Source organism: Terrapene carolina, unplaced genomic scaffold (genome assembly GCF_002925995.2).
Source record: "Terrapene carolina triunguis isolate 2854851 unplaced genomic scaffold, T_m_triunguis-2.0 Scaffold629, whole genome shotgun sequence".
NCBI lineage: Eukaryota > Metazoa > Chordata > Testudines > Emydidae > Terrapene > Terrapene triunguis.
This window is the reverse complement of record NW_020664980.1, coordinates 3474390-3497597: the sequence shown is the minus strand read 5'-3', so window position 1 is coordinate 3497597 and position 23208 is coordinate 3474390. Positions and strand designations below refer to the sequence as shown.

Here is a 23208-nt window from a genome sequence, read left to right as displayed (position 1 = left end):
TGAACTGACCTATTTCCCTCTATTTTAACTTTTATGATGCTTAGGGAAATAATTGTCTTATTTTGTTTCCCCCCTTTAACAGACCTGTGAATAATCGTAGGCTTGGCTTGATCTTGATTTTTGGGACTTTGTTGGAAGATCCGATTGCATTTCATGAAGTTATTGCTCTCCATCCATTGTTTAGGTTTTAAGCTGCTTTGCCAGCTTCCGTGACATAGTCACTTCTGGACAATTCTGATTTTTTTAACAAACTAACTTTTTGTCCCCCACTCATTTCTTAAATATTATGAGTCCTTTTGGGGGTCTGGTGGAGGAGCCTCATTCTACTCTTTGATGTGATTGATAGTCCTGCCATTCCGTGTGGCTGATTTTTGTTTTAAAATACAATGGCTTTGAGTGGAAACTGCAGGACTTACCTCCCTCCTAGAGAACAAGGGGCTGGTCTACATGCCTTCCCAGAGGTGGTGGAGCTAAACGTAGGTGGTCAAGTATACTTCACTCGCCATTCCACCTTGGTGGGCATCCCCCACTCCTTGCTGTGGAAAATGTTCACCCCCAAGAGAGACACAGCCAGTGATCTAGCTAAGGACTCCAAGGGAAGGTTCTTCATTGATAGAGATGGTTTCCTCTTCCGCTACATTCTGGACTATCTCAGGGACAAGCAAGTGGTCCTGCCTGATCACTTCCCAGAAAAGGGAAGGCTCAAAAGGGAAGCTGAATATTTTCAGCTCCCAGACTTGGTCAAACTCCTAACTCCTGATGATGTCAAGCAAAGCCCCGATGACTATTGCCACAGCGACTACGAGGAGGTCTCCCAAGGCAGTGACACAAGAATATGCCCCCCATCATCACTCTTACCTTCAGATCGAAAATGGGGTTTCATTACTATTGGGTACAGGGGGTCGTGCACCATGGGCAGAGAGAGCCAAGCTGATGCCAAGTTCAGGAGAGTCCCGAGGATTTTGGTTTGTGGAAGGATTGCTCTAGTCAAAGAGGTCTTTGGAGAAAGTTTGAATGAGAGTAGAGACCCAGATAGGGCACCGGAAAGATACACCTCCAGGTTCTATCTCAAGTTCAAGCACCTGGAGAGGGCTTTTGACATGTTGTCAGAATGTGGATTCCACATGGTGGCCTGCAATTCCTCAGTGACGGCTTCTTTTGTCAATCAGTACACAGATGATAAAGTCTGGTCCAGCTACACTGAATATGTCTTCTACCGTAAGTACAAGAGATTTGTAGGGAAAAATAATTATCTGGTTAAAGCCTGTCTCATTTGGTGTGTATTTCATTTTCAGAGCACTAGCAGGTTTGATTTCATTGTCTCTGCAGCTGATGGAAGTTCTCTTCTGATAAAACAGAATCCAAGGGGATATGCTTTAGTATAAGCTTTTAAAATGTAAATTAACACTGAACTCAGTGGTGTGGTCTTGGCTAGGTGGCAGCACAGACTGCCAAAAGCACCTTTTCTTCCCCACAACTGAAAGGTGTTGCTATCCGAGGCTTTGTGAATCAGCCATTTGACTGCCTTACACATTTCGTGAGTACTCCCTGGATATAATGTAAGCCTTGCAAACACACTGTAGATTTAATTACAGAAAATCTTCAAATGAGATTCAATATACAAAGGTAATAGATGTTTGATAATAGGCACAGTCAGCCAAGCCATCTGTCAACAAGGCTGACACGCACACATGTAGGGAAGTGGAAAAAATGCAGTCGTGCTGGCTCCTTTTCAACAGGGATCTTTTTCAGAACCAACTTATGTTCTTTAAAATGAGGATTCAGTGGATAGATAGGCAGGTGGCTACATGCTGTTATGAAACACGTTATGAAAAGCAGATCCTTCCTAACTAGATGGATATGTCCTGCTAACGGGAATCACATCAGATCACATACTGTTGTACTAATTTTGATCTGATAGCTCTAGCAGGCTCATTAACTTCCTAAATTGATATTCAGCCAGGGACACTGTTACCAATGGTAACATTAGGGTAATTTTGATTCCATAATCCTGTATCAGAAAATCATTCCACAACTCTGGGACTTAAATATTCTAGGAGTGGGCTAGGCTATTTTACTTTTACTTCAATAAGGTAAAGGAGAGAATGTTTCCCTAGTCCCTTTGCACAAGTGGAGTTTATCATCTCTCAAAGATCATGTGTTGGGCAGAGGGATAGAAAGGTGAATAACAGCTACTTGTCTCACCTGCTACGTTGTATAACTATTGTAGTCAATATATCCCCAGTAACATGAAGAGTTGACTGTTTGTGTTGAAAGATGCCCAGAACTTGAGTAGTTTATTGACATGTAATAAACTACAGTGCAACACTAGGCTGAGTACCACCTACTCCTGTTACTGAACTCAACAGGCAGCCCAAATCTGCTTATGTAATAGTGCTTAAGTTAGCTTTCCAAAAAAGCCTTCTGTATTTTTGATATGCATAGATTTATTGAAAATTAGTTTTCTATCAGGACTTCTTGGTAAAATACTTCAGAGGTCTTGGATCAGCTCAAACTCAGGCTGAGCTGGAGGATTTATATTACTAGGTTTCTAATATTTGAAATCAATACCTGACATGAAGTTACAGTAGAATTAGTGTAGTTCCAGAAATGTCTGGTAGTAAATCATATTTAAATTTAAAAAAAAAATCAGAAAAAGCTATACGCTTGCTGGAATTTTACCAACTATTTTAAAAACTGAAGCAGGACCCAAATAATGTTATGTTAATTAGCAAATAAAGATCACTGATATCTTATATTCATATTCTTCAGAACTTTATCCTTCATAGACTGTTCTAGGTATTGGCTTTCTTTTTGTTATTATTAGTGATGATGCTTAGATATCAAGGTGATAAGAGCTTTAGAAATATCTGAGAGCAAAAAGAGAGTGTGAGTGTGTGTAATGAGCTTGATCTAACTTTGCTTCCCTAGTCCATCAATGCAGGCCTGATCCAAACCTACTGAAATCCCTGGAAAAACTCTCATTGAATTCAACAGGATTTGTGTCTGACCCTATCTGAACACACTTCAATTTTGTGGATGTTTGAAATTCTAACCTCGATCCAGACCTAAATTTTTTAAATGGTCCCTATCTGTATAATGGGCCAAACCAATGACCACGATGCAAACTCATCCTGCTCAATCTAGATCCAGTTCAGACTGTTTTGACTAGTTTGTCTCCAGTTACTGTACCAATTACCATTGTTGAATTGCAGGGATTTTACAGCTGCATGTTCATGGGCAGAGCTAATGTAAGAACAGAGGCAATACATATAGATAATGTGTAGAGTGGAAAAAGCCCTTTTACATCTAATCTCCAAAAGTCATTTTTTGAATTTTACTGAGGACCAGTAAAATTGACAGCTGGCTTTCTAGTGGGACATTACAACTTCTGTGCAGCTGCTTAGCCATAATTATTTAATTAGAAGCTGCCAACTGTGCCTATATAAGCATTAATTAATCAAGCAGTTGTACTCAGGTTAATGGGCCGAAACCATGGGAGGTGCTCTAAAGCAACTAGTTACTGTAGTTATGTGCTAAGATGTTCTTAGCAGAGCAGCTTAACTACCTCCTGTGAAAATGTAAAGCTGAGATACTCCTCGGAGGTGGGGAATGGACGTGAAAGATGTTCATTTTTAAAAGAAAGAAGAATGGGGGGAAAAACCATGTTGGTCTATGATAATGTATGTTCCATAGTTGGCATGCAGATAAAGAATATCCGGCATGTGGAAATTAATCCATTTGAAAGTAATGAGATGGACCAAAGACAAATATGCAAAGTGGAAGTTTTCCAGATAAGCTAATAGCTACAGATTGTGCAGTCAACAAAATGTAATGTTAATACTAAGGGACACGTATCCATATGTAGGTGCCATTGAGGATAATGGGAGATTCATGTTCACTATGGGTGAAATTTAACCAGAATTTCAGGGGCCACAGAAAGTATCCAACATGCAAACCTGCAGCTGTGTTGCTGAGAAGGGCTGCAGAGCAAGCACACAGAATGACTGTGCAACCTCCCTCCCCCTTGTGTGCAGTGCAGCTGGGCTCCACTCCAGTTTCAAATAGGCCAGTGCAAAGGGGAATTTGGAGACAGGCTATGTTTGTACAGTGGGTCCACAATTAACCAGATCCAGGAACTGCAGTATCTGTGTAGGGAGTCTGCAATTCCTTCTCCAAGGTGGGACAGTAGTTGAGGATGAAGGATAGATTTCTTTTCTCCTACTCCACCCCCTAGTTTTCCTGTGCTAAGGCTGTTTAAGCAGAGTTTATATTGGCAAAGGGTGAATTTGATCCAGTGAGAAGAGTGTCAACCTTTGATGTGCTTTCTCTACTACTACTTTAAGTACAGATAGTCCTGAATTAACACCTTCATCCAAACACCCTGATCTTTTAGTGTTCACCCTCTGCACTTGGATATTCCTTTTTGAAATGTTTTCAATCTTTACCATAGACTGAACCAAAAGCTTGGGTTTGGATACCTCTTAAACTTTGGTGTGTTGTGTTTTGACATCTGGAGCTGGGTCAAAATTTTGAGGCTTGAGTCCCTCTAATTTTAAGGCAATGTCTACATACAGACATCTCCCCTCTTATTTTAGGAGCAGATTACAAACTAAACCTTTCCACTTGATTCCAAAATTACACCCTTGCCAGAGCAGTTGGCTTGGGTCTCATACAAAGATATCTATGAGTTCTTAAACCTGAAGTAGGAGAGAAAAGGTTGGAAAACTGAAAAGCCCCAGTTTTAAACATTAGCTCAGTGGCTCCCAATTTGTGTGGGTGCGTTTGTATACCAGAGTGGTTCGGGGGTACAGGGCAGAGGACAATAGCAATGTGAAGTGGGTTGGGGTAAGCTACATGACCCATACCCATTCTGCTCCCACTGCAAACAAGTCTGCTGCTGTAAGTAAAGTAGCAGGTGGTTTCTTTAAAGCCACTGGCACTCACCTTCTCTCTCGGCTTCTCAGTGGCCTCTCATGTAGCTGGCTTTGGGAGCAGCTCACATGCATATGGCTGCAAGTCTAGACTGTAGCCTGCCATTCTAAGCTCCTGTTCTCTCTTCTTCCAGCTCTCATTATAGTTGTGGGTAGCACCAAGTAATAACACGATACATACCCCACACAACAGGTAGCTTTCTGTTGAGTTGGGGGAGAAGTGGAGAGTCACTAATGAAAAAAAAAACACAAAAAACTGATAGGGAAAAGAAGAGAAAATACAGAAAAGAATTGGAGAGAGGGAGCAAACCAACAGCCTGAAGGAGAGACAGTAACAACTATGCCAAAACGTGGTGGAAGGGGACTTGGTGGGGGTGCCCATCCTCCAATGTATTCTAATGATTTTCCAACAAGAAAAGGTTGGGGGAGCCACTGAACTAGATTAGATTATTGTCCACATAATGAGTGCAGAGATACATGCAAATAAATTATTCTTCAAGCCATTTTCCAAAATCTAAGCAAGCATGAAAGTTACTTTTAAATTTGAGGAAATTATGCACATTTCCTTAAGCCTGGCCTTGAGTAGGCCACTTCATAGCCATGCACGCAGAGCATCTCAAGTAGCTGTAATGTTCAAAGGAAACTTTGAAACATCCATGGCAATATGACTGTAGGCAGAAAATTAATTGACAGGATTCTTGTTCCTTAAAGACATGCTCTGCTGCCACTCATTATGGCAAGAGTTGTAGACTTTGGCTAGGGTGACCAGACAGCAAATGTGAAAAATTGGGACGGGGTGGGGGGTAATAGGAGCCTATATAAGAAAAAGACCCCAAAATCGGGACTGTCCCTATAAAATCGGGACATCTGGTCACCCTAACTTTGGCCCCATTCTCACCTTATCCTTTTAACAAAATGATGTTTGTTGGGGTATTTTTCTACTTTGATGGTAGCCGTTTGGTATAAAGAGATGGTTGTGGAGTATTCTCAAATTATCTTCAGTTTAATGATCATATCCTATTAAGTGAAGTTGGATGGGGGAAGAAGTAAAGTAATTGGTATCCACTTAGAATTTAGCTTGACGGCCTTTAACTGAAAGTGCAAATCTCACATATATAATCTGTATGGCATTCATATGGCATATTTTACCCGAGATTCATGTAACCAGCTGCAGCAGCAGGTCAGTATTTTCATGTGAATACAGCTGAAAGAACATTTAATTAGTGTGTGTGTACATACTATAAATAACTTGAGCCTCAAGGTAAAAGTTTGACAAACAAAATTCAATGCAAATGTGTTTTGAAATCCACAAGATATAAAACCACATGGATTAGGCATAGAAGAAAAGGCTATTACATTATCTTATCTGTCTGCCTCTTCAAATGGTTCTCTTTAGTATATTTTCTAGTATTTTCTTCAGTCTAATTTTAAATGTCTTGAGTGAAGAGGATCAAAATGACCAGAAAAATAACAAAATGAAACCAGGCCCTGAGAATGTTCATCTTCAGTTCCTGCTGATGTGAGATGTTCAACGCCCCCATCCCCCGACTGTTGCCTTCAGTTCATCATCATCATTATCCGTGTTTCTTATTCTACTGCTGGGTGAAAAGCTTATTCTGCAGTGCTCCTTGTCCATCATGCTGAATAAGAGGCTTGTCTGAAATCTCAGTAGGCTTCATTTCCGCACCTTGATGAGGGTGTGATTCTGTTATCCAGGTCTGTTTTCCTGCTTATGTTACCACCAAATCAGGAGGTTTCAAGGGCCTTGCTCAGAGGCACTGTGTCAAATTTGGGTGAAGGTCAAGTTGTGTCCAACTAGTTATCTAGACTGACTAGTGTGCTCTTCAGAATTTTACCATAGTACAACAGTTTGGTTAGAGTCACCCCACTGATCAGAAGTTTGATTATTTAGATGTCGATACGTAACCTGAATAATCTCATTATTCTAATCTGATTATAAACAAATTGACCTAAAGATTTAGGTTAAGGTCTCATGTCAGCAATTACATGAAACAAACCCTTAAAAAGTGGTTTTGCTGGTTTTAAGGAGTCTAACTTCATTGTTTTGTCTTCATTCTACTCCAGTCTTATTGAACTATATATAACTATTGTTGTTCAGGAGATTTAAAGCAGGAGATGGCACTATTGGTGTAGCGGTGGGTGAAAGTAACATAAACGACTTACCGGTATGGGGGCCCAGCTCCGGGCCCCTAGAAGGGGCGGGGCTGGGGTCAGCCTGCCCCAGCCAGCCCATCCGCGCTGCCTGTCCCGTGCTGCCCGGGGCTCCTGTGGCCATTTAAAGGATCCGGGGCTCCAGCTGCTGCTGCAGTAGTGGCATCTGGGAGCCCCAGGCCCTTTTAAATCACTGGGCCCTGGGGCAGCTGCCTCTTTTGCCCCCCGTCAGCGGCCCTGCAAAGCAGCAGCGCTTTAACATTGGCTGCGTACGGGCCGGTACCGGCAGCCAGTTCTTACCGGTTTGCTGTAGTGGCCCATACCGGCCTACTTTCACCCCTCTATTGGTGCCTTTCTAGATACACAGTACTCACTGTGAGGAGTAGTTATCTTAAATCTCACCTTGGATATTGCCCTATGTGGAGTTGCATGTTTAGTATAAATAAGTAGACCTATCATGTTGCTGTAATTAAAAATACCATTTAATTCCTGGTCCAAAATTATTCCACATTGGGGAGTGTAATTTTTACTGACCTGCTTCAGTGTCAGGCTGATTTCTGGGTGGATTCACCACAAGCAAAGGCACTCAATATTGTTACCTAGCTCTCCATTGGGGAAGAAGAGCTCTGAGTTATAGTTAGGGCTCTACCAAATTCATGGCTGTGAAAAACTCATCACGGACAGTGAAGTCTGGTCTCCCCTGGTCTTTTGTGTGCTTTTACCCTATACTATACAGATTTCATGGGGGAGACCGGTGTTTCTCAAACTGGGGGTCCCGACCTAAAAGGGGGTTGCAATGTTATTGCAGGGGGTCACAGTATTACTACCCTTACTTCTGCGCTGCTGCCTTCAGATCTGGGTGGCGGGAGAGTGGTGGCTGCTGGCTGAGGGCCCAGCTCTGAAGGCAGAAGCACAGAAGTAAGGGCATACCATTGCTATCCTTACTTCTGCACTGCTGCTGGTGGTGCTGCCTTCAGAGCTGGGTTCCTGGCTAGCAGCCGCCGCTCTCTGGCCGCCCAGTTCTGAAGGCAGCGCCAGCAGCAGTACAGAAGTAAGGGTGACAGTACCTCAACCCCACCCCACAATAACCTTGCGACCTCCCCTCCCCCCACACCCATCTTTGGTTCGGAACCCCTACAGTCACAACACTGAAATTTCAGATTTAAATAGCTGAGATCAGGAAATTTACAATTTTTAAAATCCTATGACTGTGAAATTGACCAAAATGGACTGTGAATTTGGTAGGGCCCTAGTTGTAGTTAGTACTCTTGTGGAGTCCCACTGGCGGAGGCTGCATCCTTTTGCTGACTTTCTGCTGGTCACTCAAACCTTCTGTCACTTGGGCTCTCTAACTTTGAGTGGTAATTTGCCTGAATGTGTTGGGTCATATTGTGCCATCAGCTTTTAATTAGAATAGGCCAATGATGAAATCTTAAAAGTAGGTGTCATGATCTCTATGGAAAAATCCCATAGAATTTAACAAAGGTAAACACAATAGGGTTGTATGGTAATGTAATTTTTCTAGAGACCTATAGAATTCAATAAAGGGTGATCACCTCTCTATAGGTATTTTATCCATCCTATAAAATGGGTATAGTTCTTTATGAATTCCTATAGGATGGTTTAAAGAACCTTTAAAAAGGTTATAATTCTCTAATAAATCCCTTAGGGGCTTTTCCATGAAATGATGTGGTCCTTTCTAATCTGAAAAGGGACTATGTAAAAATGGCACCTTATGTAGTGCGACAGATCTGCTGTGTATCCCAGCTCACATTGGCTTACTTTCGTGACAAAACATTTTTACTACTCTTCCCTGTTTGTTAGCACTGCAGATCCACAACAACTTGAGGAATGTGAGCTGAATTCTCTTCTGGCTTGGGTATCATCAACAGAAATGTTAACTAAACTTTAAGGACCTAATCCAAATACCAGTGAAGTTATTGGAAAGTCCCCTATTGAATTCAGTGGACTGTGGATCAAGCCCTACATGCAAAGCAAAATTTTGCCTTCAGTTATGCCTGCGAAGCCTATTTTCTGCAGTGGGGTTAACAGGTATAATTGAGGACAGAATCTGATTTGCAGAATCTTTATTGCTGCTGCTCATGTTCAAGCCATAAATAATCTGGTTTGACTTCCAGTGCCCAGATTGGGTTTACAGGGCTGGCAGTTAGAAAAACCCATCATTTTAACAGTAAACTAATCACATTTGATCTGGATGTCATTGAGAGGCACTAACCATGGGACCTCAGCAATGCCAGTTTCACAGATTCACTTTTGAGATTAGAATTGCATTTTTGTAATTTATATAATATATATAATAGTTCTCTGGGGAGTTTTAGCACCAATCACCCTGGAAAAGACATGGAAAAAAGGAACCCTAACACTGAACTCTCTGAAGATACTGTGGGAGGAAAAATTCCAGTTGCTAGGATCCCTGAAGAGAAGAGAATTATAGAAATTAGAAATGGAAATGTTTGACTGTCATTTTATATGTTCCCTGAGGACCAGTTCAAAATTGTTCTCAACAGTCTGTTCTCTGGTGCTTTTTCCAGTCTGATGACTTCAGATTTTTTTTTAAAAGTTGGCTGGAGTGTAGCTGTGGTTCTTTAAGAGAGACTAACTAGGAAAGAATAAAAGAGCAAGAATGAGAGAGCACAGTGAAGCTACTTATTTTAATTAGATTTTAACAAACGTACGAAAATATCCAGACAAATGTTTCACTGTGGCAATTGTTTTTCAGTTATTCTGGAATGGTTGGCATTTTTAGCAGCAGCATTTTCCTCGGCTTCTCATTTTTGCAGCTTTTCAAAGGCTAGGGGAATGTATGGCACACTTGGAACTAGAAGCACAATTTAAATTACATGTTCAGAATGAATTAGAGTAACCTTTTATGAATCTTACTGTAAAACGTATCCTTCTTGGTAAAGAAGGAAAATAGTTATTGAGTGGGTTAGAGTTGGTGGAATGATTTAAATTGTCTCTAAAATGAAGTGGGGAGTGAGTATGCCATGCTGAAGAACATTACATGAGTGATTTTTGCCTTATCGCTTTCAGAGGATGTGAACAAGTTAATATAGGGATAAAAATAAACAAAATTGAAGACAAATACTAAGCCATATCACGCTATCTATTTTAAGCAAATTTTCCTGTTAAAATCATATGCATTAAGTCAGTGTATTACACATGTAGTGAGCCATATTGTGCTATTATGACTCATTAAAAATAGTCCTACTTAAAAATTGATGTCTCAATATGGCCCACTGTTTGCCTGATTTTTAGAGTTGCCGAGGCCCTTCTAGTTCCCAATGAAATCAGAACACAGATTCTGTCAAGTAAAATGTAAAAGTATAATAAGGAAGGCCAAGAAAGAATTTGAGGTGCCGCTTGCTAAAGATGCAAAAAACTAATAATAAACAGTTTTTTAAGTACATCAGAAGCAGGAAGTCTGCCAAAGAGGCAGTGGGGCCACTAGATGACAAAGGTGTTAAAGGAGCACTCAAGGAAGACAAGGCTATTACAGAGATGCTAAATGAATTCTTTTCATCGGTCGTCACTGCAGAGGATGTGGGGGAAATACTCACATCAGAGCTATTCTTTTTGGGTGACAGATCTGAAGTACTGTCCCAGATTGATGTATTAGTAGAGGAGGTTTTGAACAAATGGACAAACTAAATAGCAATAAGTGACCAGGACCAGATGGTATTCAACTAAGGGCTCTGAAGGAACTCAGATATGAAATTGCAGAATTACTAACTGTAGTATGTAACCTGTCACTGAAATTAGCCTCAGGACTAGATGACTGGAAGAGGTGATCCTGGCAATTGCAGGTTAGTCTAACTTCAGTACCTGACAAATTGGTAGAAACTGTAGTAAAGAACAGAATTATAAGACACATAGATAAACACAATTTGTTGGGAAAGTGTCAGCATGGATTTTGTAAAAGGAAGTTATGCCTCAGAATTTATTAGAATTCTTTGAGGGAGTCAATAGGATTGTGGACAAGGGTGATCCAGTCCATATAGTGTACTTGGATTATCAGAGAGCTTTTGACAAGGTCCCTCACCAAAGGCTCTTAAGGAAACTAAATAGCCATGGGATAAGAGGGAAGGTCCTCTCATGAATCATCATTGGTTGAAATATAGGGGGGAAAAGTTTCGGAATAAATAGTCAGTTTTCACAATGGAGAGAGATGAACAGCGGGGTGCCCTCTGGATCCGTAGTGGGACTGTGCAGTTCAACGTATTCATTATGATTTGGAAAATGGGGTGAACAGTGAAGTGACAATGTTTGCAGATGATACAAAATGATTCAAGATAGATAAATCCAAACCAGATTGTAAGGAGTTATAGAGAGGGAGCCCACAAAACTGTGTGATTGGGCAACAAAATAACATATGAAATTCAGTGTTGGTAAGGCATATTGGGAAAATAATCCTGACTATATGTAACCCTTCTGCCATGTGGAGCCGGCAGCAACGAGGGCCAGGTTTAATATCTAGGGGCTCCTTTTCAACAATACAACACAGAACCAGCTCGAGCCCCTACCCATTAACCTGGGAAAATTACATACCACCCCAGGCGCCTCTGAGAGGCAATACTTCCCCATTCACAAGCACAGAGTCTGAGTGTGGAAAATAAACTTTTCATGAAAGGAGGGAAGTCACCTGACATTAATTAGGGAAAATGCCACAAGCAGGATTCATAATCATAAAACTGTGAGCAGGACACCCACCCCAGAGTATGTGGGACAGTGTCTTCTGCCTCATGTTCTTGAGTTCTACAACCAAAAGTTCCTTTTCTGTGCCCCTCTGCTCCCTCACCATACCCCACTCACAGTGATTGTCTTTGGTCAGTGAGGACCCAGGGTAGGAGGTGCATCTGTGTGAGTTCATCTCCCACCAGGGAAGAAGGCACCTTGTTTGCTCTGCCGTCTGAGCACTTGCTCTGGCTGGCCGCCTGCGAGCCATGGTTCGTCTCTGCTGGTCGCCCTGTGAGCCGTGGTTCCACTCACTGGTCACCTTATGCCACGTGCCTCTCTGCTGTGACCTCTGCAGGTCAGTCTCTTGAGGTTCCACCCAGCTATTAGTGATTTTCAGCTCTTAGGCTGGGCAGAAATGCTGTCCCACCACAAGTGACAGAAAATATCATCATGCCAATATATAAATCCATGGTGTGCCCACAACTTGAATATGTGTCCAGTTCAGATCACCCCATCTGAAAAAAGGTATAGTGGAACTGGAAAATGTTCAGAGAAGGGCAACAAAGATGATCAAGGGTAATGGAACAGCTTCTATACAAGGAAAGGCTAAAACGATTATGGTTGTTCAGCTTAGAAAGGAGACAGGTAAGGGGTGATACGATAGAGGTCTATAAAATCATGAATGGTGTGGAAAAAGAGAATAGAGTAGTGTTATTTACCCTTTCACACAATACAAAAAGATGGGATCACCCAATGAAATTAAAAGGCAGCAGGTTTAATACAAACAAGAGGAAGTACTTTTTCACACAGTGCACAACTAATTTGTGAAACTCATTGCCTTGGGATGTTGTGATGCCCAAAAGTGTAACTCAAAAAGAACTGAATAAGTTCATGGCAGATAAGTCCATCAATAGCTATTAGCCCAGAGGGCCAGGGACCCAACCGTCTGCTCAGGGTGACCCTAAACCTCTGACTGCCAAAAGCTAGAAGTGGAAGACAGAGTTGGATCACTCCATAATTGCCCTGTTCTGTACATTCCCCCTGAAGCTCTGGGATGGACCACTGTAGGAGACAGGATACTAGGCATGATGGACCATGCTCTGACCCAATATGGCAGCTCTTATGTTCTTATGTCCTTGGCATTAGCACAATGCATGCTATTATTCTTGGTTTCCACAGGTAAGCTTGTTGTATTAGCCTTCTAATAATATTTTAAAAGGTAACTAATAATCTGATGATGTGATAAACTTTTACATTTTAATACCTAGTTATTGGCATTGTTGAGATGCCCGTATAAACTGTTCAGTTAGACAGAATGTAACCTCACTGACCACTTTTTATTGAATATCAGTCACGTACGTGCCTTTTCATGTGTAAGCCGAATGTTGATGTTGAACACGCTACAGCTGTAATAGACAAACAGGCTTAGGAAGCTGGTTCTTAAATTGGTAATATTAATAATTTTCTAGTGCTTTTTCAGAATCTTCTGGCAAAGTGATTAGCAATTTGTAGTGGCTCATTGATTAGCTGCTGCAGGCAGTCAAAAAAACTCTATAAACTAATGATAATAAAGAAAACCCTGGCCATCTTAGTTTCTAATCCATCCTAAAACCCCCTTATAAAAATGAGCTTATTTAATGAACAGCTGAACACTGTGCTTCAGCTGATTACTGGAGTGTTCTGTTTGCTTCCTTTGGGCTCCTGAGACTACTGAAATACTGGTGCTGTGAGCATGGTCAGCACTTTGCTCTAGGTGTTGAGTGCCTAGATGATTTTTACATTGCTTGGTAGTGTCTCCTGGGAAGAAAATACTGTAATGTACCTGTTAGTTTTAAAAGCAAGAGGCTCTGCTGAAGTAATACCAAATGGCATCTTAGTGGTGTTCAGCAGAAAGGCAGGGGAGAGCCTTAGAAGGGACCTCAGGAGGTCATTTAGTCCAACCAGCTGCTCAAAGTAGGACCAATCCCCAACTATTTTTTTGCCCCCGATCTCTAAATGGCCTCTTCAAGGATTGAGCTCACAAACCTGGGTTTAGCAGGCCAATGCTCAAGCCACTGAACTACCCCTCCCCCTGAATTCATCATACTATTTCTGTCCCGATTAAATGAAGTTTTCCCTAGAGTCAATATGTGAATTACTTCAGTATACTAAGAGGCTTAAGAAACAATTGCTGTTTTTCATTTCCTCACCATTCCTATAACATCCTAAACTTTTGTTTTATTTATAAGTTGCAAACATTCTTGGAAATATCGTTGGTGCTCTCTGTTTATTATAGAGGTTTAAAATGCCCCCAGGGCCAGCGCAACCCATTAGGCGACCTAGGCGGTCGCCTAGGGCACTACGATTTGGGGGGCGGCGACCGCGGCGGTATTTCCGTAGCGGGACCTTCTGCCGCCTCTGTGGGGGGGCGGCATTTCGGGGCGGGACCTTCCACCGCCTAGGGCGGCGGAAAAGCTGGCGGCGCTCCTGAATGCCCCTTTGAACTGGAGGCAAAATTACTGAATAGGGTTTTGTTTTGTTTTTGTAAATTTGGCAGCTCAGTGACTAGACAGTGGTTGTTGTTAATTTCCTTTACTGTGCTTTCCAAACACTGCAACCAATTCACTTTACCAGCTCTCTTTTTATTATAAGTTCCCTTAACATATTGCTCCTCCCATTGAAACTACTTTTTGTAACCTCAAGAATAGTTTGAAGCCTGCTTTCCACATTCCAAATCCTCCCCACTCAAAAATCTAGCCCTTGTTTCCTCACCCATGTTGTAATCTGTAAGCCTGCTCAGCCATGGTTCTGACATGAAAGCTCTGGGCTTGATATGGAGGTTACATGCTTGACATGAAGATTTTGGTATGTAATTGTTATAGAGATCACATGCTGCATTTCAGGGATAATGTAATCTTGCAGTATGAGGGTGATCTAAATCTAAACACAGTTAGTTTGGGAATGGAGTTCCAAACTCTCTGGGCTTCTAAGCCTCTATCCAGATCCCGTAAACCTTATTCAGAGGAGCATTCCCAGTCTCTGCAAACCTTTGGGGGGAACCTTAGCCCCATTTCAAGTGAACATGGATTAAGTTTCCAGCACATTTCAGTTTATATTTTTATATCAAAGCCAAACCAAGTTGAAATAGAATAAATGAAGCAGTGGTTTGACCGAGTTTTGCACTGAGTATTAAGTTTGTTCAAAGCCAAAATCTCAGAGCAAAATTTGATGAGTGAGGTATTTGCTGGGATAGAACCTGAAGAAGTTTTTGCATGTGCCCCTTTTAAGGGAACCTATTGAGTTCCTTTTAGCTCAGAGTTTAACTGATAATATAGGAAGGTTCAGATATTTACTGACAGATTTCCAAAGGTTGTCATGAGAGCTGCATTTGAAAGCATAGTTGGCTTTCTGCAGATGTATACTTTGTATACTCCTTTCAAAATATGATTAGTTATAATCAACCGAACTATGTGTAAAAATGCCCACATCTAACATGCATGCAAATTATTTTCCTTAGACAGATGTTTTTGTTTTAGGAACTGCATTAAAAAGGAGGCTTGGACTGTGAATAAAAGGATAAGATTGTAATTCTTGAAAAAGTTTAAAAACATGCTGAAAAATAGTTGCAAAAAATGCAAAAAATGTTAATTGTGACATGCACAATTACTACATTTGTACTGAGCCCATAAGGAAGAATTTGACAGGTTTGTGCTAATTCACAAGTACTTTGGCTTTATTTAGTTTACTTTCTAGTTTTTGAGGCAGTCTTCAGTTCAAGTTGGGGAGCAACTGTCCAAATGAATCAAACAAACTTTAAAAAAACAAGTACTTTTGGAAACATGTGGGATGGGTGGCTAGTGCTGAATTATTATATCTCCTTCAATTTCATATGTTGCACCATAGCACTGGGGCATAGTGTGCCACTGATTTTTCAGCAGAACTCCCTTTGAAATTTGTAATTTCCCAGGAAGTCAAAGGGGAATTCTGTTCACAGAAACAATGGCACAATAATAATACTTTGCATTTATATAGCGTTGTTCATCAAATGGTGTCGTAGGTATGATTTTCTGGGCTTCATAGGTATCATTCATATTTTATGTAAAAACCCTTGGTACTCAGTAAATCAAATAATTACAGTAAGACAGAAATAAATTATATTTATAGCAACAATAAAAATATTTTCCCCCTCAATACAGTATACTTGCCCAAATCTCACTGTAATAGATACCATACATGTAGTACACCTCTACCTCATTATAACGCTGTCCTCAGGAGCCAAAAAATCTTACCACGTTATAGGTGAAACCGCGTTATATCGAACTTGCTTTGATCCACTGGAGTGCGCAGCCCCTCCCCTCCGGAGCACTGCTTTACCGCGTTATATCCGAATTTGTGTTATATCGGGTCGTGTTATATCGGGGTAGAGGTGTATTTTTATTTAACATCTCTTCTTGCCCTTTCCCATCCAACTCTGTTCTTCAGCTTTCCACCAAATGGCTCACTGTCCCAGTAGTATACCTCTGGTGGTAGAGAGCTAATCTCCAACTAGTCTTAATTGGCATTGCTCCATTGACTTCAGTGGAGCTGCACCAATATATAGCAGCTGAGGATCTGGCCAAGAGAATTTCTAAAGTATTTTATTACTGTACGTATTTATTGCTCTTATTGTCCTGTGGCAACAGCAGCTGGCTTCTCAGCAAGCTCCTGGAACACTTGGCCTTTAGGTTTGTCAGAGCGTTATTGTGCCCATTGCTTGACTAGACTCTTTCATTCTCTTGGACATTATTTGTCTTTAACCCGTTGAATATTCCATATATTTTTCAAGACTGTCCTGTACTTCCTCTGGAGCAGCAATGGTGCATCAAGACCATGTCTTCTAACCATAGGGCTATGCAATATCTCTTAGCAAATTACATTATGTTCATGCTACTGCAGCCATTAGACTAGATCTTCATTTATGTATTGAATTGGTGCATTGTAATGGTATATAGGGATTTATTGTTATCATAATATTAATTTTATAATACCCATAGGGTGCTAGACACTTTAGACAGATGTGAAGACAAGGTCCTTGCTCCAAAGATCCTATGATCTAAACAATGTTTGCTTATGTCCAGTACATTGATAATTTTCTAAGTAGTTCTGTACACTAGTCCAGGAATGCCCACAAATGTGAAGTACATATTTTGGACCTATGCTTAAGCATGTGTGCCTGTTTATTTCCCTGTCTGTGACTCAGATGTGAAAAACCCTTGATGCATGCAATCTGAATATGTATAACCCCAATGTGTGTGCATGCTCTGGGAGTTTTGCATGCCCATAGGTGTTTTAAAATGTGCACTATAGGCATGCAACTCTTCAAAAATATGGACTTAAGTTTCCACCGTGTATTAGGAATGAATAAGCAGGTTGTCTGCTCTGTATCGACAATATGCACATTCTGCCCAGTAACCTGCATCTGAGCCATTTCTTTGTGAACTCATGCCTTAGGGCTGGTCCACACTGGGGCGGGGGATCGATATAGGAAACGCAACTTCAGCTACGAGAATAGCGTAGCTGAAGTCGACGTTTCCTATATCGAACTAAAAGTACTTACTTCGGGTCCACGCGGCGCAGGCAGGCTCCCCCGTCGACAGCGCTTCCTCCTCTCGGCGAGCAGGAGTTCCGCAGTCGACGGGGGAGCGCTTCTGGGATCGATCTATCGCGTCCAGATGAGACGCGATAAATCGATCCCAGAAGATCGATCTCTACCCGCCGAATTAGGCGGGTAGTGTGGACCAGCCCTTAGTGTTGCTTGATGAAATGCAGTTCAATCAAAACAACAGAAAAGGCCCAGTAGATGCTGAAGTATCTTGGCCCAGGCCAGGCTCATCATCTTTTCCTTGTCACACACACATCATGTTCTGATCATTCAGCATAGGTTGGTAAAACTAATGGGCAGTGGAGTTATAATAGTGATAAACTTCACCTGTTTGAAAAAAGTTAATTAGCTTGATGTTCCATAAAAATGATAATTTATAGAATAACCCTGAATTCTCACACAAGGAGCCATTCATGATCTGACTCACCACTGCAATTAAACAGCCAACGTACAGGTGGTGGATGCAGGGCCGGCTCTAGGCACCAGCAAAACAAGCTGGTGCTTGGGGCGGCACATTTTTAGTGGCGGCATGGCTGGCGCCAGAATGCCGCCCCTAAAAATGTGCCGCGGCCGCCATAGCTCACCGCCACAGCGTGTGAAACAGCGGATTCGCACGCCGCTAATCGCGGAGTTGAGGCGGGGCCCGGGGGGGTAATTAAAAAACGGGGGGGGGGCGGCCAAAATTGTTTTTGCCTTGGGCGGCAAAAATCCTAGAGCCGGCCCTGGGTGGATGAGGTTCTCCAACATTTCTAGAACCTCAAGGAGCAACACTGATTGAAACTCAAGCAGAGAAATGTCCATGTTTGTCCTCTGAGGAGGTTGCTTAAACATGCAAATGCAGTAAGCCACATCTGAATCTAAACAAATGTATATACAAAGCAACCAGAAAATTCTTCAGAGCAAGAAAAACCAAGCTACCAAATAGATGGAACAGTTCTATTATGTATGACTTTGCAGACACTATGCAGATGCAAAGAAACCTTTCTTTGTCTCTCTGGCATCCATGGCATAAATCTTTAAAAATTCTTTGTGTTGCAATCAGCAGGACCCTTGACTGGGACTTTCACCACCAGCTGTCTAACTGTGTTCCCTTTCAAGTAAACTGTCATGTATCCTCTATAAACCGTGGTGACATGGGAAAGTAAATCCAAGGGAAAGGGTGTTTAGGAAGCACTGTATCAATAGTCATATAAAAAAGTTCTAATATTTGAATGGTCATTTGATCACTTCCAGCCCTCTTCTGAACACTGGATCCCGAGTGTGACCAACTACGTATGAGGAGCAAGAAGTCACCTGGAACAACCTCATGGGTGCTACGAAAGCCTTGAACTTTTGAGTCAAATCAGAAAAATCATTACCTGCATAGACAGACAGTGAAGTCAGCTAGAATCCCCAGTGCCACAAGTAGGGTTGTCCACTTTCCAATTGCTGAAAACTGGACCCCCCCATTGCCCCGCCTCTTCCCCTCTTGCTCCACCACCTGCCCTGCCCCTTCCCCCCTGAAGCCCTTTTCCGCCTCTTCCCTCCCTCTGTCGCTCACTGATGTCCCCCTTCCTCTTCCTCCTTGCTGAATCCTCTCCACCTCCCTCCCTGCCCCCAGCTGGGCTCCCTCTGCTCTGGGGCTAGGATGGGAGCTGCAGCCTGACAAGGAGCCTGCTACCTGCCCATGAGATGCAGGTAGGAAGCAGCCCCAACTGAGCAGGGGCTGGCGCAGGTTGATGCCCCACTCATCCCCCTGGCCTGGTGTCCGACACATCGGACCGGACACTGCCAGGTCCCCTTTTCGACCAGATTTGGTTAAAATGCAATTTTGTTGTAGATAACCTCCTACATTTGAGACTGTGTGCAAAAAGCATAGCCATTGCTTCTCCCTGATTCACTCTTGATTTGTGCTGAACTGAGGCCCAATTTTGGTCTTGCAATTTTGCTCATCCAGGTGTTATAAACCTGCCATTTCTTTCCCCTACTACCAGCACAGGGACCATGGAAACTTCCATCCAGAAATATTAAAGTGCTTTAGAAATATTTATGAGTAAAGACTCATGCTCCCTCACTTCTTCCACCCACTGTAAGATAAGCAAGTTTTATCATCAGGTGATGGAACTGAAATATTGAGCTGTTAAGTGGCTTGCACAAGGTCACACAAGAAGTCCATGACAGTCTGATGGAATGAATATCTGTAACAGAATGGCTTGCCGTTGGGCTGGGGAGCCTGAGGCCAAGCCAACCCTGATTACAGAATGAGCTCCATCTGAGGGGAATCAGGCAATTTCCCATAAAGAGCAGGAGGTGGCTGCAATAAAGAGGAAGCTCAGGAGTTTTAGTGAGACTGTAGAGAGTGAGAGATGCTTCTGCAGGGAAGACCCTGAGACCAAGGGAATTGCTCCAGTTGCGAAGGACTGGGAGTAGCCTGCTATGGTAGAAAGGACTCTGACCTGAGCAGGGGAGTTTGGGCTGTTCTCAGTTGGAGGGAAAACTTTTGTGTTTAGTTTTGAACTTTGTTAATATATCCAACCCTAAGGAGGTGACTGATAGTGGAAAAACCCTGGGTGGAGTTTATTTGGGGATCCAGGAAGGGAAACTGAGGTGAGGAGCTGTGTGCAGGGCTGCCCTGTGGCCACCAGGGGGCACTGCTGGCATCCACTTGTCTACAATATCTAGTGCCCTACTAAATTCTGGGTCCATTCTGGTCAATTTCATGGTCATAGGATTTTAAAAATAATAAATTTCATGATTTCAGCTATTTAAATCTGAAATTTCACAGTGTTGTAATTGTAGGGGTCCTGACCCAAAAAGGAGTTGTGGGGGCATCGCAAGGTTATTCTTTCTTCCCTCAAACTCAGGTCTTGGTCAGTAGAAACCTATTCTGCTTACTTTAAATAGTCAGATAATGTTTAAATACGAGTTCTGATAAAAGATTTCTTTCAGTAATGATTTTATGAGAGAAAATCATTTGCCAGGAAGGATCCTGTAGGTCAAGGCAAAAATCTAGGGATATTATTTACTGCAAAAAGGACTGAGAAGCTAACTTTTGGTCTAGCTGTGGAAAAACATACTGTAGGTCAATGGTTATCATCATTTCAATGGAATCTTGTGGGAGGAGCCAGACCCGTCATCAATACTTCATTAGGTTCCCCCAGTGAAATCTGCAATGTATGGGTTTTTGCTAGGATCAATGCACCTGCTTCTCTGTTTGAGTGATCTTAACAATCAGGGAGCCTTACTCTGCTTACCACAGGCCTGAAAAAGGTGCTTCTGCTTTTAGAAATCAAACCTCTAAACATGCTTACATTTTCTCATGTTATCATAAAGACGGAGCGTTTTGTGGCAAGGGTATTATTCTCTGTTAGGCACACTAGGACTTCCCTTTATGATAAAAAAAATAAAAATAAATAAATTCCATCCCAGAAAGGCTGAATTTGAATAATTTGAATGTAAAATGGAAACGGATATTAGTCTGTTCTCTTGTTTTACATGTGTTTAGATCTTTTGTTTGTGGGATGGATAATTAGTATAAGAACCCATTTTACTGTTCTAAGGTAAAGCAGAATTGCCCAGGTATGGAATTTTGCAGACCACTTTTATCAACTCATGATCAATCTGTGTGCATTGTATACTGGCAGACCCAGTGGAGATGGTTGCTGATCATGAAGGAAGGAAAATCAATCTCTAATTTTCATTCTCTTTTTTAATCTCTGTAATTCTTGATTTGTACCTAGGAAACGGCAGTATTTACTGAATAAAAGTCTGAGATTAAAAAAACAGACTAAACTTACACAGACTAACCCAGTGTAGAAAATAAACTTTAAAGTCTATAGAAGATGATCCATTTTAAGCTCCAATAATTGTATTTTTTCCTCAACAGCAGCTCTCACATTCTCAGTTATACTAATACTTAACAGGTGGTGCATTAGCAGCCAAGTCATGTTAATGCTTGGAAAATTATGGATCCTCCCCCACCCCCCAGGCATGTCTTTAATCTCTCATTTCTAAAGACAAGATAAACAGTTCAGACCTCTCATTTGGAAAAGCACCAGTCCATACATCTGAGAAGGGTTTCTTCTCTTTTGCCCAGGTGTTGCAACAATTGCACAGCTTGCCATTCTAAAATTAACTCCGCTGCAGCAGCAGAGAGCTTTAAGACTGTTTATTTGTATAAAAGATTTTAGTGTGCAACAATAACAGAGTGAGGGCTAAATTCAGGCTCCATGTAAGCAGTCAAATCTCTGATTGACACCAGTAGGAGTTGCATCTGCTTATGCCAGAGCGGAATTTGGTCCATAATCTGCATTTTTTTCCCCAAAGAACATTCCGTCCCATTCAATACTGCATGTATCTGCTATTTAGTCTCACAGGAAACTAACAGCGCCAATGCAATAGTACAGCCTGGTATCCCAACATCATACGAGTCTATGGGTTTATGCAGAATCATAAACGGAGCCAATACCTCCTATATGAATTCCCTACTTTCAAAATGGGCTTTGGGGAATTACAGATTTAGAGACATGCTTTGCAGCTGGCCCATACATCTATAGTGGGCCAAAGCAAAATCCTGGATCTAAACACCTTTAAGAAAATTTGGTGCTGGATCAGAGTTTGCAGATCAGGCCCATCTCTATTTCAATATGCAGGAAATATATATGTGATTCCAATGCTGCCTTGAGGATATGGGCTTCCAAATCTTTTATTCAGCTTTTAAAATCTCAGCCTTAAAGTATAAATAATGAAAATCCCACAAAATGTTGTTTATAGAAGAAGAAGAATAGGGTTGAAACGAACCTCCTGGGTTATCTAATCAACACCTCCAACACTAATGACGGGTTGTCCTCTTCTCTGATAGCCAAAGTGTTTATCTAGGCAAAAAATATTGTGCAAGGCCCATCTGTAACTCTGTTAGTGGTCTATTACATTTTCCTAATGGATTTATTGTCTGGTAGGTCATGCGACAGCTTGGAAGATACCTTCTTTTACTCTGTGTACACACACGTTTCTCTTCCTTCACTTTGTCTTGTTTGTTTAGATTGTAGCCTCTTTAGGGTAGGAACTGTCTTGTACTCTGTTTATACAGTGCCTAGCATAATGGGGCCTCAATTTCTGTTAGGTCCTGCAGGCACCACTAGGATAATAATTAGGTTAATATTCTCCATGAATTTTGTTTGTTTAAACATCTTTTAAAAAATAAATATAATTCTGATATAAAATTTTGTTTGGTATCAACAATAACTAACATATCTGAGAGGGGAAGGGAAGCCCAGTTTTTAGGTGGGAAGGAACTTATTCTCTCACAGGTATGTAGGGAGAATTTTCAAAAGAGCCTAAGTGATTTAGGATCACAAGTCAATGGGAATTGTGTTCCTAAACTACCCAGGCATTTTTGAAAATTGCATCTGTAGAGTACAAACTGGTGAGAAAAATTCTCCGAGAAATACTTTGGTATTAAGCAGAACAAAGGGGCTGAAAAACAGCCTGGTTCTCAGTTTATTTGGTTGCACAGAGCTTCATCCAAACTAGCATCAAGTGCAGCAGTAACTGAATGGGGCTTTGACTTTAAAATGAGGTGCAAATATTCCACAGCTGAATACACCCAGTGCTAATGCGGAAGCTCTTAAATGCTATTTATTCCCTTGAGTGTCTCAGTGAATCTTAGCAGCAGCCTAACATGTTTGCACTGACGATGAAGATACAATAGAATCTCAGAGTTACGAACACCAGCCAACCACACACCTCATTTGGAACCGGAAGTACGCAATCAGGCAGCAGCAGAGATCACCAAAAAAAAAAAAA

At 41.7% G+C, this 23208-nt stretch overlaps 1 protein-coding gene across 1 annotated transcript in view; it reads left to right on the top strand.

Moving 5' to 3' along the window:
- Window positions 1–386: 386 nt before the first annotated feature.
- Window positions 387–23208, top strand: part of KCTD16 (potassium channel tetramerization domain containing 16) — a 160875-nt gene continuing 138053 nt past the window's right edge. Inside the window, exon 1 of the mRNA XM_024199394.1 lies at window positions 387–1218. Within this exon, the coding sequence (XP_024055162.1) occupies window positions 387–1218 (832 nt within the window). The remainder of the gene's footprint in view (window positions 1219–23208) is intronic.